We start from the raw sequence: 15,000 nt of genomic DNA, 5'->3' as shown, positions 1-15,000 counted from the left end.
TCTCTCTCTCTCTCTCTCTCTCTCCCTCCCTCCCTCCCTGTCTCCCTCTTCCATCCACACCAATATTCTCACCTCTCCATTCCATTCACCTATATTTAACCCATTAGCACCCCTTCACCTTATCCCCATAATCCTCATCTCTCTCTCTCTCTCCCTCTCTCTCTCTCTCTCTCTCTCTCTCTCTCTCTCTCTCTCTCTCTCTCTCTCTCTCTCTCTCTCTCTCCCTCCCTCCCTCTCTCTCCCTTCCATCTACACCAATATTCTCACCTCCCATTCCATTCACCTATATTCAACCCATTCGCACCCCTTCCCATTATCCCCATTATCCTCATCTCTCTCTCTCTGTCTCCCCATTTAGCGTCCATGGCCATGTTCCCCTTCCTCACCCTGCAAGCGCGGTCCCTCGGCATCACGGAGAAGGAACTGGGCATTGTCTACGCCTTCACGCCCGTCATCGCCATCATCGGCCCGCCATTGACAGGCATGATTGCGGATAAGATTGGCAATTTTAAGGTAAGGATTTTTTGATGTCGTTGTTGGCTTTGGTCTTATTATTCTGTTGTTGTTATTATATTTTTTTTGCTGTTGTAGTTGTTATTATTGTTATCATTATGATGGTAATAATAATGATAGAAATGAGAATAATAGTTATTATTATTGTTGTTATTATCATCATTGTCATTATTATCACTATTATTATTATCATTATTTCATTATTATCATTTCCACTTATTTACTTAATCCTGATAAAAAATAATTCCTACTAAACCTTTCTCTTCTGTGTAGAGAGCTTAGCATTGCAAAATCAACAAACCTAAATAAGGAGAGAAAGCTTAGCGGTCAATTGCAATAAAGCTTTTTCGTGATGTGAAATGAAGGCTTTCGTTAATGCTGTCGCCAAGGCATAATGTGTTTTTTATTATTGGTTCCTGATTCTTTTTTCTTGCATGAATTGTCGACGCTCCGCCCTTTTGTGGACACTTGCCATATTGGGAAGTAGAAATAATTATTTATCTCAGCAACAACAACAAAAATCTACAGTTTCGTTGGAAATTCCGAATTTTTTTTATAGATGTTTATCTTTGATCAGCATTTTCTTTTGCATCGACTTATATCTTTTATCTTCCTTTTATTGATATTTTTCTTCATCTCTACACATTCCTTTCAATTGTGTTTATTTTTTTCTTTATAATTACATTTTCTAATGATGTTTACGTTTTGTACACGCTTACTTTTTTATCTGCATTTGCGTTTTTATTGAAATTACTCTCTTCATCTTTATTTACCCTTTTCATTCCACTTATTTACTGTTTATCTGTCTGTCCACGTCTTTCCTTTTTGTCTCTCTCTTTTGTCCCATTCTATTGCTGCATTCACCTCATATTAATCGCACTTTCTCCCCATCCCCTCCATAAATCCTTCTCTCTCTCTCCCTCAGGTGTTCCTCAGCTTCACAATGGCGGCGAGCGGAGGGGCGGCTCTTGTGTTCTCCGCCGTCCCCGCCGCCCGCATCCACCACGCCCTTCCGGAGGTCCTTCCCTACACGGTGACCTGCGGCGGGAGTGAGGGCTCGAGGCTCGCGCTACAGGAGCCCTTCCAGTGTGATTTCTTGGCCGATCTCGACATCGTCTTGTTCAACGTGACGAGCTGCGAGCCTTGCCGGTCTGATGGGTGGGTCATGTTGCTGTTGTTGTTGTTGTTGTTGTTGTTGTTGTTGTTTTTGTTGTTGTTGTTGTTGTTTATTCTCAGTTCTTTGTCTATTTCTTTTCATTGATCTAATTATCATTATTAAAAAATAGTACTATTATTAATTATTATGGTTATTATATTATTATCACAATAACATATTTTTTGTTTATAATTCGTCACTAAAATTGCAAGAATAATGTCGACCTTGATATCGATAAGTTCAAATCACAGGCTTACACCAGTGATAAATTGAATTCTAGTTATTCCAATAAGTTCTATCTATCTATCTATTTGCCTCTTTCTCTCTCTCTCTCTCTCTCTCTCTCTCTCTTCTCTTCTCTCTCTCTCTTCTTCTCTTCTCTCTCTCTCTCTCTCTCTCTCTCTCTCTCTCTCTCTCTCTCTCTCTCTCTCTCTGTCCCCCCTCTCTCTCCCATTCCCCTCCATTATATCTATCCCTCAAACCCTCTCCACTAAAATAAATACCAAATCCACGCAAAATCCAGCCTCACGGACTCCGAACTCCACCTGGTGACGACCCCTTGCCCGGGCGGCCTCGAGACCAACTGCGAGATCTCCCTGCCCCCCGGAGTGTCCCCTGTGCTCGCGGCGAGGGTGCCACGGGGGGATGCCAACGCCAGTGCCCTTGAGCCCCTGGACTGGACCTGCCCTGGCCCCGTCGAGCAGGTGAGGTCGGCGTGGCTTCCGTGAGGCCGAAGCTGTGAATTTGGCTGTTGTTTTTGTTCTTTATTTTGTGTTTGTTTTGGAGAATGAGGATAGAAAAAATGGGATGAAATAGATGATAGATAGATTAATAGCTTCTAAACTGATCTCAATGTTTGACATTCTGAGGGCTCCGTTTCAACACGTGGAGCCTGTAATATCAATATTTTTCTCCCAAAGAAAATAAAGGCAAAAAGTTCTCATGAAAATAGAAATAAGTGAAAAAAGTCGTTATAGGAATATGAATTTTAAAAAAATGTCCTAAGTGAAAACTAAAAGAAAAAAAAAAAAAGTCCAACATAAAGATGAAAAAGAGAGGAAGACAAGTCCCACGTTTAGACAAAAGATAAAAGACTTCCAGCAATTAAACCACACCCTAACCCCCCCCCACCCCACCCACCAGGGGATCCCTCTCTCCTCGCTCTGCTCCCTTCCTTCTTCTCTCTCGCTCTCTCTTCTCTCTCGGCTCTTCCTTCTCTTCCTCTTCTCTCTCTTACAGCAACTCTGACACCGACACCAAATCCGCGTACGACGTCGCCTCCTCCACGACCTCCGCCTCCAACGACTGCCGTCTCCGGTGCGCGGCGGAGGTGCGGCGGGTCGACCTCTGCTCCAACGACAAGACCACGGAGGTGCTGAAGCCCATGGTGACTTTCTGGTGCTACCTGCTGGTGCGGGTGCTCAACGGGCTGACCCTGGGTGAGGACCTTGTGACGTCCCTCTGGAGGATGTGAGGACGCTCGGTTTTAGATGGGATAAAAAAAAAAAAAAGTAAATTAAAGAATAAATGAATAAATAAATAAAATATGTGTCTGGTGTCTGTCTAGCACTGGATCTGGATACCTGGGACTCGAAGCGTCTTTGAGGGTCAGGTTCAGATTGGTCTCAAATCTATTGCTCTAAATTGTTTTATTTATACGTCTACCTTTCATTCTAGGTATAAAGAGGTTTGGGAATATTCACTCACCCTTTTGCCTCTCTTTTTAAAATATTTCTTTTTGGTTTTGTTTATGCTAGTTTTTGTCCATGCAGTAGTATTTCTTTATTTTTCTAATTTGTTCACGCAGTAGATATGTTTTTATAGTCTTTTTTCTTACTCATACAACGGTATTTCTATCTTCCATGCAATAGCCTCTTAACGCGTTCAGCTATATACATGTATACTTACTCATTCATCAATACATGCACCTACTACTTGTTCATTCGATCCCACACACACACACACACACACACAACTTACTCTTCCATTAATTAATCCACTCAATATCTTCCCCATTTTCTTCCCATTCCCCCTTTCCCCTTCCTCTTCCCCTTCTCCCTACCCCCATCCCGCTCCTCCCTTCCCCCTCCTCCCTTCCCCCTACCCCCACCCTGCTCTTTCCCTCCTTCCCCTCTACCCTCTTCCCCCTTCCCCTTTCTCCGTTCTCCTCACCCCTCCTCCATTCCCTCTTCCCCCTTCTCCCTTTCCCCTTCTCCCTTTCCCCCTCCCCTCCCATCCCCCTTCCCCTTCTCCCTTCTCACCCTCCTCCCTTCCCCCTTCCCTCTACTCCCTTTCCCCTTTCCCCTCCTCCTTTCCCCCTACTCCCCTTCCCCCCTACCCCCAACAGCTACGAGCTTCACCCTGTTCGACGGCGCGACGATGGCGGTGCTGAAGGAACACAAGGGCGACTACGGCCTCCAGCGCCTCTACGGGAACATCGGGGCTATCGTGATCACCCCCCTGTCTGGTGTCCTTATCGACGTCTTCTCGGAGATGTACGGGAGCCAGGACTACAGGTGGGTGGGCGGGGCTACGGGGGGTGGGGGAGGGGGCGTGTCGGGGATGAGGTAGTCTTGGTTGAGGGCGGAGTTTGCGGTGAGATGTGGATGTATAATTTGGGGAGGTTGATGTGATAGGGTATGTGGGTGGGTGTGTATGTCGTTGGTAAGATCTGGGTATTAGATTTAATTACTGGGATAGATCGACAGATATGCTGAGGGATGAAGATGCTGTTGGCAGGTCTAGAGCTGTAGGAGGGAGTAGACAGATTTATGAGTGCGTATGATAAAAGTGTGTTATTTCGCTTTCTTCGACTACTATTGATTCAAGATAGATAATCTCACGTTTTTGTACTTCAAATCCCCAAACTCCTCATCTGTACACTTATACTACTTAAAAAAAAAAAAAAATCTGAACAGTCTTTGAACATCATAATAAAACCCATATACCAACATAAACACTTAAGCCTTGTTAAAAATATCCAACCAATCTCTGAACATCACAATAAAACTTACATACCAACATGTGCACATGAAACCAAATAGTTTTAAAAAATCGGACCAATCTCAGAACATCACAATAGAACCGATATATCAACATAGACACATAAAACCAACTAGTTAAAACATCCAACCAATCTCTGAACATCACAATAAAATCCACATACCATTATTTACACATAAAACTAAAGAACAAAGCTAATTTGTGAACATCACTCTAAAACCCACATACCAGCATATACACATAAAACTAAAGAATAAAGCTAATTTGTGAACCCACATACACATACCCATAAAAAAATAATCTGAACATCCCTCTAAAACCTCGCCCTCCACATGTCCTCCTCAAGGCCCGCTTTCTACCTCTACTGCGGCCTCAAGATCATCGCCGCCGTCGTCATCATCTTCTTGAGCCTCGACTTCCGGCAGCCTTCCAACCAGGTGTTCAGTGACTTCAAGACGCTCATCAGAAAACCCGAGATTCTCACTTTCCTTTTCGTCATGATGATCTCAGGTAGGAAGACGGTGTTGAAGGCCCTTTATCTGTTTATTATCATCGGTGTTGTCATTGTTATTATTATCATTATTATTATTATTATCATTATTATTATTATCATCATTATCATTATCATTATTATTATTATTATCATTATCATCATCATTATTATTATTAGTAGTAGTAGTAGTAGTAGTAGTAGTAGTAATAGTAGTAATAGCTGTAGTGTCATTATCATTATCATTGTCATCATTATTATCCTCATTGTCATCATTATTATTATTATCATTGTCATCATTATTATTATTATCATTGTCATTATTATTATTTTTTTTATCATTATCATTATTATCATTATCATTGTTATCATTATTATTATTATCATTGTCATTATTATTATGATTATAATTTTTATCATTATTATTATTATCATTGTCATCATTATTATTATTATCATTGTCGTTATTGTTATTATTATCATCATCATCATCATTTCTTTGATGGTTAACGATAAAATGTCACTAGGATTTACAGGAAAAATATACTGACGAATCGAGATAAAAATTCATGGGTAGGTTGGCCGTAAAGTTGATCAGACTCCATGAGATAGACGAATAATATTGATTAATTACAGACAAATCCTGATGAATATAATGGGTGACTTACCTGTAGCCAATCAAGATTTTCTCGAGTAAATTTTCAGGTAGATTATGATAACGCCAATTACTATAGATTTGGAGGTGGTTTCTTAAAATGTTTGACGGATTATGATATAATTAGACGTGTGGGTTACCCCTGAGCTGGGAACTAAATGCCTAGATTTTGGTGATGATAGGTAGGCCACACGATGTTTTATATGCAATATAGGATAAAAAAAAAAAATATTTGTTTACAGAAGAGGACAGATGAATTTATAACTACAAATGAGGGATAATCAATCTATCATATATTATATACACACAAACAATCTTACACAAAAGAAAAATAACGAGAAAAGTAGCCACTAAGAATAACACTGTAAATTCCCACAACACAAAGCATTACATAACCCGTCACGGTTAAAAAAAAAAAAAAAAAAAAAAAAAAAAATCACCGACTCGAACCCCCCCTCTTACCCCCCCTCCCCCTCCTCCCCCACAGGCACCTGCTTCGGTCTCCTGGACACGTTCCTCTTCTGGCTGCTGCAGGACCTCGGCGCCAAGAAGTTCCTGATGGGCATCACCGTGACCGTGGGCAGCATTGCGGGCGTCCCAACCCTCATCGCTTCCGGCTGGATCATGGGCAAGCTAGGTCACGCCAACACCATCATTCTGGGTTACGCCTTCTACGTCATAAGGATGTTCGGTAGGTGGCGGGGGTTGGGGGTTGGGGGGGGGGATAGCAGGCGAGGGGCGGGAGGGGGGGTACTGTTGATTTTGTTCTTGTTTTCTGTTCATTTATTCGGTTGTTTTTTTTTATATTCTTTTTCTGTCGTTTTGTTGGTTATTGTTCACAGGTTTACTTGTCTGTTATTCGTATTATCATTATTATCATTATGATTTTGATAATGATGATGATGATGAAATTTGACACTGACATTATCATTATTATTACTGTTATCTTTATCATTATTGTTTTGTCGTTGTTGTTGTAGGTATCATTATTATTATAATTATTAGTGTTGTTATTATCATTACTATCCCTATCATTATTATTATTATTATCATCATCTTTAATAGTGTTATTATTATTATTATAATATTAATATGGTAGAAAAACCCACAATGCACAACCTAGATTTATTGAGGAAAGTGAGACAACAGTTTCGGAATCGTCCTCGATTCCATCTTCGGGTCTGAAGAGGGAGAGTAAGCGGTATAAGAGGGAAATGAGGAAAAGCACTCGGGAAACACGGGGCAGGTGAGGACAGGTGAACAGCGTTTTTTCTCCTGCCGACAGCCTCTCGCTTACCACATCCTCCGTCTCCTCCCTTACGCCGGCCACCCGTCACATAGACCGCCTGATCCTTCGACCTGACCTGACCTCCCTTCACTTCCGTTTTCCTGTCCTCACCTGCCCCGTGTTTCCCGAGTGCTTCTCCTCCTTCCCCTCTTATACCGCTTACTCTCCCTTGCCTCTTAGCCTCCAGGCTAGTACACTGGTAACGTGTCGGCCTCTCATCCGAGGGGTCGGCGGTTCGCGCCCCGCCCAGGCGCGAGAAGTTGCAATTGTCGCTCGGAGGTTACTGCTGTGGCTGGGCACCATGGTGGGTAAGGACTAAGCTCTGTCGCGTCAGCACTTGCTGACACACGTTGATCGAGTTGACATTAGTCGGCACAGGCCGGGCTCCCCCATAGCCCGGGCGTAGCTCAGCTTCGCATATCGGACTTATCCTTATCCTTGCCTCCTCAGGGTATGGATCTGGAATGGGTGAAGGACTATCTATACCTTGGTGTATGGATAGGACACACACTCACTTTCAAAAAGGAGATCCAATACCTGCTTGACAGAACCAAGGAAAGACTGTCAGTCATGACAGGGAGACACATATGAGCAGGACACAAAGTACTAAGATCATTCTATGTACATGCTGTCTGTCCTATTATTGACTATGCATCTGTCGCCCACATTGCTTCCAGTACAACATTAAAAGAAAAACTGGAAACAATACAAAACGAAGCAGCCAGGATAATTCTAGTTGCACCTAAGTGGACAAAGGTCATCAACCTCCTCATGGAAGCTGATTTACCGTTCATGGACACTAGAATTGATCTAATGGCAGCACAGTTCCTTTCCAAGGTCCTGCAGGCACCCAGAAACTCCTATCTAAGACAAAGAGTTCTCAGACGCCTACAACAAGATTACCAGTTGTTTGCGGACAATTCCTGGCTCACACATACAGCCAGAGTTTTTATACGCTTTCAGTTAAAAGATTCATTGCTTGCCAAGGGTATGGACTCCCCTCACCCTGAGTACAAAGAACCCCCGCCGTGGGCAAACGAAGTAATCGAATTCTCAATTCTAAATCTCACAATGAGAAAATATCAATATTCCATGCCTAGCCTAAAGGCACAAGCACAAAGGGTCATTGATCAAATAACTCCGTCGGGTAGTATAACATACTACACGGACGGATCTGTGGATCCAATAAACCATGCTGCAGGCGCCGGCTTTGCAACAAAGGATACCACAGCATCCATTAGGGTCACTGGCAATGCCTCAACGCTTCAGGCTGAAACGGTTGCGATCATGGAAGCACTGACACACGCGTCCCTGAGGGGAGGACACGTTGTCATTCATACAGATTCAAGAGCAACTATTGAGAGCTTACAGCATAGCATGCCCCCAGATAACATCTACCTCTTGACAACAGTGCTAAACATAGCCCGAAGAATCCTTAGTCAAGGTAGAAGAATCATCATAAACTGGGTCCCAAGCCACATAGGCATACAAGGGAACGAGCTTGCTGATAAACTAGCCGAAAACGGCCTCCATGATCGTTAAACCCAACCGAAGGGGACTAAGCCAAGATACCAAAGCTGCAGCGTGTGCGGTCCTCCGGGGAGCACATAGAGAAAACATCACAAAATCGCTCGCTGCCAAGTGGTACTCAGATGCTTCAGGCTATGAGCCACTGGCCCTTCCTCCAAACACAAAAGGAGGTACCGAAGTCATGCTATTCAGACTAAGACTAGGTTACCAATGCGCTTGGCAAGTTATTGACAATGAGACTGTCAGGTTATGCAAACACTGCGGCGAGCCTAACGCCACCCTGTTACATTACTTGCAGAATTGTGTACATACAATTTCTGAGGCAGGGACCACCCACCACAGCCGCCGGGCTGGTAAAAAGGGTGTGCAACATGCTTACCCCGTGGCAGCTGGATCGCTTGCTTGCAATCCAGCTACCGCGATAAGCATGCAGTCCAAAGAAAACATCTGAGTTAACTAGAAATAGTTAACACAGGCCGGGCCACTCCAGAGAAAAGGCCCGGGCGAAGCATGACCGCAAATCTAACTGAACTGAACTGAATTGCCTCCTCAGACACGAAGATGGAATCGAGGACGATTCCGAAACTGTTGTCTCACTTTCCTCAATAAATCTAGGTTGTGCCTTGTGGGTATTGTGTAATGTTGCTATTATCATTATTATCATTATTACTGTTCTTATTATTTTATTATTTCATAACGCATTACCATAATGATCTTGAGGTGTTTGCTTCTGTAAATTCATCAATAAATCATATTGCTTTTCAAAATTTAAAGTTCACCGACTAACCCAGAATCTTAAAACCACCGGAAGTATTTATTCTGAAGATATGTAATCTGACTGACCAAGCGGTTAAAAGATTGCAGTTTAGATTTCCTCAAGCGAAGATAAAAAGCGTGATAAAGTGTCTCTGTTCAGCCGCGCGAAAAAAGTGCAAAAAAAAAAAAAAAAAAAAATGACGATCTTGATGCGCAAATAATGTCGATGACCGGCTTTGTTTTGAATATTTTTATTTTCTTTTAGTTGGTTTCAATGTCCTTCAAAGTGTACTTATTTATTGTATTTGTTTGTTATTTGCTTTCCTTATTCATTTTTCTTTATTTAAGGTATATGAAGTTAGCGTGGTCATTTTTTTTTTTTTAGGAAAAACGTTTATATAAAAAACACAGTATTATTGCTATTAGGTAAACATTACAGATTGATTACGTAGTCAGATACGAGATAAATTTGATATAAAAAAAGCGTTTCATAGAAATTTCACTTTTATCAGATAGATAGAGAGATAGATAGAGAGAGAGAAACCAAGAAACAGACATACAAACAGACAGATTCACAGACACACAAACATACAAACACCGAAGAAAAAAAAACAGACCGAGACCCCTTCCCCCTAAAAAAAAAATAATAATAAAATAAAATAAAATAAAAATAAAAATAAAAATCCTAAAAAAATAAAGAAAAAAAAATACAACAACAACAAAATCCTAACTCCCTCTCCTCCCGCAGGCTACTCCTTCATCCAGAACCCGTGGTGGTGCATGCCCTTCGAAGTCCTGGAATGTTTCACCGTCTCCCTCATGGGCGCCGCCGCTGTGTCCTACGCGAGCGAGCTGGCGACGCCGTCCACGCTCGCCACGCTGCAGGGACTCTACGGCGGGATTCACTACGGCGTCGGTACGTAGAGTGGAAGAGAGAGAAAGAGAGAGAAGGAGAGAGAAGGAGAGAGAGAGAGGGAGGGAGAGAAGGAGAGAGGAAGAGAGAGGGAGGGAGAGAAGGAGAGAGGAAGAGAGAGGGAGGGAGAGAAGGAGAGAGGAAGAGAGAGGGAGGGAGAGAAGGAGAGAGGAAGAGACAGAAGGAGAGAGGAAGAGACAGAAGGAGAGTGGAAGAGAGAGAAGGAGAGAGGAAGAGAGAGGAGAGAGGGAGGGAGAGAAGGAGAGAGGGAGGAGAGAGAAGGAGAGAGGGAGGGGAGAGAAGAAGGAGAGAGGGAGGGAGAGGAGAGAGAAAGATAGAGGAAGAGAGAGAAGGAGAAAGGGGAGAGAGGAAGAGAGAGAAAGAGAGAGGGAGAGAAGAGAAAGAGAGGCTGAGAGAGAGAAAAAAAGAGAGAGAGAGAGGAGAGAGAGAAGGAGAGAAGGTGGGGGGTAAAAGGAGAGAGAAAGACAGGGGAAGAGAGAAAAAGAGAGAAAATAGAAGGAGGGAGAAGGAAGGAGAGAGGAAGAGACAGAAAGAGGGAGGGAGAGAAAGAGAGGGAAGAGAGAGTAAGAGAGGAAGAAAGAGAAAGAGAGAGAGAGGAGAGAGAGAAGAAGAGAGGAAGAGAGAGGGAGAGAGAGGAAGGAGTGGAAGAGAGAGAAAAGAGAGAGAAGGAGAGGAAGAGAGAGAGAGAAAGAGCGAAAAAAGGTAGGAGAGAGGAAGAGGGAGTAAGAGACAGAAAGAGAGAAGGAGAGGAAGAGAGAGCTAGAGAGAGGTATATATATATATATATATATATATATATATATATATATATATATATAGAGAGAGAGAGAGAGAGAGAGAGAGAGAGAGAGAGAGAGAGAGGGGGGGGGAGGGGGGAGGGAGAGAAAGAGAGAGAGTGAGAGAGCAGAGAGAGAGAGAGAGAGAGAGAGAGAGAGAGAGAGAGAGAGAGAGAGAGAGAGAGAGAGAGAGAGAGAGAGAGAGAGAGAGAGGGAGGGAGGGAGGGGAGGGAGGGAGGAGAGGGAGGGAGGGAGGTGAGGGAGGGGAGGGAGGGAGGGAGGGAGGGAAGAGCGGAGAGAGAGCGAGAGAGCGAGAGAGCGAGAGAGCTGAGAGAGCAGAGGAGAGCGAGAGAGCGAGAGAGCGAAGAGAGCGAGAGAGAGACGAGAGAGAGCGAGAGAGCGAAAGAGCGAGAGAGCGAGAGAGAGAGAGAGAGAGAGAGAGAGAGAGAGAGAGAGAGAGAGAGAGAGAGAGAAGGAGTCGAAGAGAGAGAAAAAGAGAGAAGGAGAAGAAGAGAGAGAAAGAGCGAAAAAAGGTAGGAGAGAGGAAGAGTGAGTAAGAGACAGAAAGAGAGGAGGAGGAGAGGTAGAGAGAACGGTAGAGAGAGAGGTAGAGAGTGAGAGTGAGAGGTAGTAGAGAGAGAGAGAGAGAGAGAGAGAGAGAGAGAGAGAGAGAGAGGTAGAGAGAGAGAGAGAGAGAGAGAGAGAGAGAGAGAGAGAGAGAGAGAGACAGAGAGAGAGACGAACAGCGTAAAAGGGCGTAAGGAGAGAGGAAGAGAGAGAAAGAGCGAGAAAGGGTGGCAGAGAGAATGGAAACGGGAATGTGTAGGTATCGCAGTATGGGTGGTGGGGTTGGGGTAGGGGTAGGGAGGGATGTGAGCGTAAGAGAGGGAAGGGCAGAAGAAGAGGAGGAAGAGATGAAGATTTGTATGGGGAGAAGAAGGAAATGTGATGATTTGGTGGGAAGGGGAAGACGCGACTGATACAGGGAAAAGATAACTAAAAGCGTGAAACGTATGGGCCTGTAAATGTATGTATGTGTGTGTGTGTGTGTGTGTGAGTGTGTGTGTGTAAGCATTAGAAATATCATAATCCACCAACAACCTGAAAATACCCCCCCCCCTACCCACCTTCCCCTCTCCACAGGACGGGGACTGGGCAGCCTCCTCGGCGGATTCATGATCGGTCCCCTGGGCATCCGCAACACCTTCAGGCTCATGGGCATCCTGTGCGCCGTCACTTGCATCACCTACTTCATCGTCAACCACATCTTCTTCAGAAAGCTCCAGAACCAGCGGCGAGCAGAGAAGAAGGAGCAGAAGAAGGCCGAGGAAACCGAAGAAGGGAACGCGAAGGAGGGCAAGGGGGACGGGAAGGAGGTCAAGGGGGACCTGAAGGACGTCAAGGGGGACCTGAAGGACGTCAAGGGTGACCCGAAGGAGGCCAAAGGCGATCCGAAGGAGAGCCTGTCCCTGGAGGCGCTCGGGGCTGTCGAGAATGGCGTGAAGGCGATACCGAACGGCAAAGAAACCAAAGTGCCATAAAGGTCCTCCTATTTCTCCCACTTCTGTTCTGTGAAAAACAAAGTATACGCACAGATGAAATGAAGCACGGCCTCAATAAAACAAAAGCAGCAGCAACAACATCAATAACAACATCATCATCAACAACAACAACAATAGCAAAACAACAACAAAATCAACATCAACAACAATAACAACATCATCAACAACACAACAACAACAGCAACAACAACAACAACAGCAACAACAACAACAACAACAAAACCCGGTAATTCCTTCGCCCGATGGAGAAAGTCCCATTGGTTCGAAACGTGAAGATTTCCGTGTCTGTTGCGGCTTCGTCTCATTTTATCCTCCTTTCTTCAGTAAATGTCATACGTGTAATGTATTGAAAATCAGTTATCGAAAGATTTTGCTTATACATGATAGTAGCTTAGTACGGGAGCGTCCGTTAGCATTTATTTAAGGTCATTGTATATACATTTCGTTGCATAAAAGAAACGATAGGTGCTCATTTCTACTCAAGCTTTACTAATATATTTAGATTTATAAGTTCTTACCATTTCCTACTTCACACGTCTTCCTTTTGTGTAAGGAAATATGAAATGCCTCAACGTAAGTGCCTTTGAACCTGTCATATACTTGAAAAATGAATTATATTCAGTCAGTGAATGTCAGATACTTCACATTATGTAACATATAGTAAATACTCGAAATTACGTCGTATTTAGTACTGTAGATCTGTCAGATGTTTATAATCATGTCATGTTCAGTCTGAAACATTGATATGCACGTGTTTTCTGAAAGACACATATTTCATATTACATTTTTTACGTCACTAAATATTCTGTGATCTCAAGTGGAAATAACTTCTAAGTACCTGCATGCACGTGTGAGTGTCTCTGTGTGTGTATAACAAAAGTTACTTCGCATTATTACTATTCTAAGAGTTTATTACTAAACTTATCTTTGCCCAGTATTTACGCCAGTACAGTATTCATGTACTTAAGGAAAATCTTTTCATATTACATTCAGATACCAATTATGTCCTGTTTCAATTAATTTCATATTATTATCGCATATAATTGTTCTTTGTTGTATCATCTGTTCATTATTTCACGGACAATATTTTACGCATATGACATCTTACGCAATTCTATCTTTTATGAAACTAATGGCATTCCGTGTTAAACAATTAGCATTTACAGAGTGAAAGTTTTACGCAAATAACTCGACAGGAGCGAATAAATACTAATGACAAAATGTTGCAATAAAAATTGAATAAAAAATATAGTTTTTTTCCTTCCTAAATCAAGAAAATGAAGAAATCTTTGGTTATATAAATGCCGATTAAGGAATTGAAACTGATTCAGTGATTAAGATAATGATGATACTATGGTGTTAATAATAATGATAACGATAAATGAAAGAATAGCAATAATGGTAATGATAATAATGATGATTATAGTAGTAGTAGTAGTAATGGTAATATTGGTGATAATCACAATGGTAATAATAAAATTATAATGATAATGATGATGATGATAGTAATGATAACAACGATGACAAAAATCGTGATAATGATGATGATGATGATGATAATGACAATGATCATAAGGATAAAAACAAAAATAATAATGAGGAGGAGGAAAATATCATTGATAATAATGATAACATCAACAACATAAATGATAATGATAATAATAGTTATATATAAAAAAGGTACAAATGATACGGAGAGATGTATTTAACCGGTCTCGATTACATCTTCGTCAGAAATACGGCTATGTATTCGAAACCGGTTTAAGAGATCTTCTGCAATGTGAGGATATTCATTCTCATTCATTCCTTTTCTGCATTTGTCGTAGTGCACTCGGTTCAATAACAGTGTTAATAATGATGAAATGATAACGATAGTAATGAAAATAATAATAATGCTGATGATGATGATAATAATAATAATAATAATAGTAATAATAATAATAATAATAATAACAATGATAATGATAATAATAGTAATAACAACAACAGCAACAACAACAACAATAATAATAACAATAATGATAATAATGATTATATCCAAAACAATAACAACAGCATCAACAATTATAATAATCGTAATGATTATGATGATGATAATTGTGATGGTAACGACAATAATTATAATAAAAGTGATACTAATAATGATGATAATAATAATGATGATGATAGTAATGATGATAGTGATGATGATAATTACAATTATAATAGTAATAATGAGAATAATAACAATAATGATTTTAATAATAATAATAACAATAATAATAATAATAATAATAATAATAATAATAATAATAATAATAATAATAATAATAATGGAATAATAAGAATAATGTGATG

The 15,000-nt window shown here is 41.6% G+C and overlaps 1 protein-coding gene across 1 annotated transcript in view; it reads left to right on the top strand.

The window, feature by feature from the left end:
* Nucleotides 1-13,906, top strand: part of LOC113803608 (major facilitator superfamily domain-containing protein 6-B) — a 22,974-nt gene extending 9,068 nt beyond the window's left edge. Inside the window, exons 4-13 of the mRNA XM_070131544.1 lie at nucleotides 359-513; nucleotides 1,439-1,671; nucleotides 2,193-2,373; nucleotides 2,813-2,829; nucleotides 2,909-3,108; nucleotides 4,017-4,185; nucleotides 5,019-5,182; nucleotides 6,305-6,508; nucleotides 10,140-10,307; nucleotides 12,245-13,906. Coding sequence (XP_069987645.1) covers nucleotides 359-513; nucleotides 1,439-1,671; nucleotides 2,193-2,373; nucleotides 2,813-2,829; nucleotides 2,909-3,108; nucleotides 4,017-4,185; nucleotides 5,019-5,182; nucleotides 6,305-6,508; nucleotides 10,140-10,307; nucleotides 12,245-12,642 — 1,889 coding nt within the window. The 3' untranslated portion in view covers nucleotides 12,643-13,906. The remainder of the gene's footprint in view (nucleotides 1-358; nucleotides 514-1,438; nucleotides 1,672-2,192; nucleotides 2,374-2,812; nucleotides 2,830-2,908; nucleotides 3,109-4,016; nucleotides 4,186-5,018; nucleotides 5,183-6,304; nucleotides 6,509-10,139; nucleotides 10,308-12,244) is intronic.
* The last annotated feature ends 1,094 nt before the right edge of the window (nucleotides 13,907-15,000 follow it).

The sequence above is a fragment of the Penaeus vannamei genome, chromosome 16 (genome assembly GCF_042767895.1).
Source record: "Penaeus vannamei isolate JL-2024 chromosome 16, ASM4276789v1, whole genome shotgun sequence".
NCBI classification, from domain to species: domain Eukaryota; kingdom Metazoa; phylum Arthropoda; class Malacostraca; order Decapoda; family Penaeidae; genus Penaeus; species Penaeus vannamei.
Note: the sequence above shows the minus strand (reverse complement) of the source record. Positions and strands in the feature narration are given on the sequence as shown.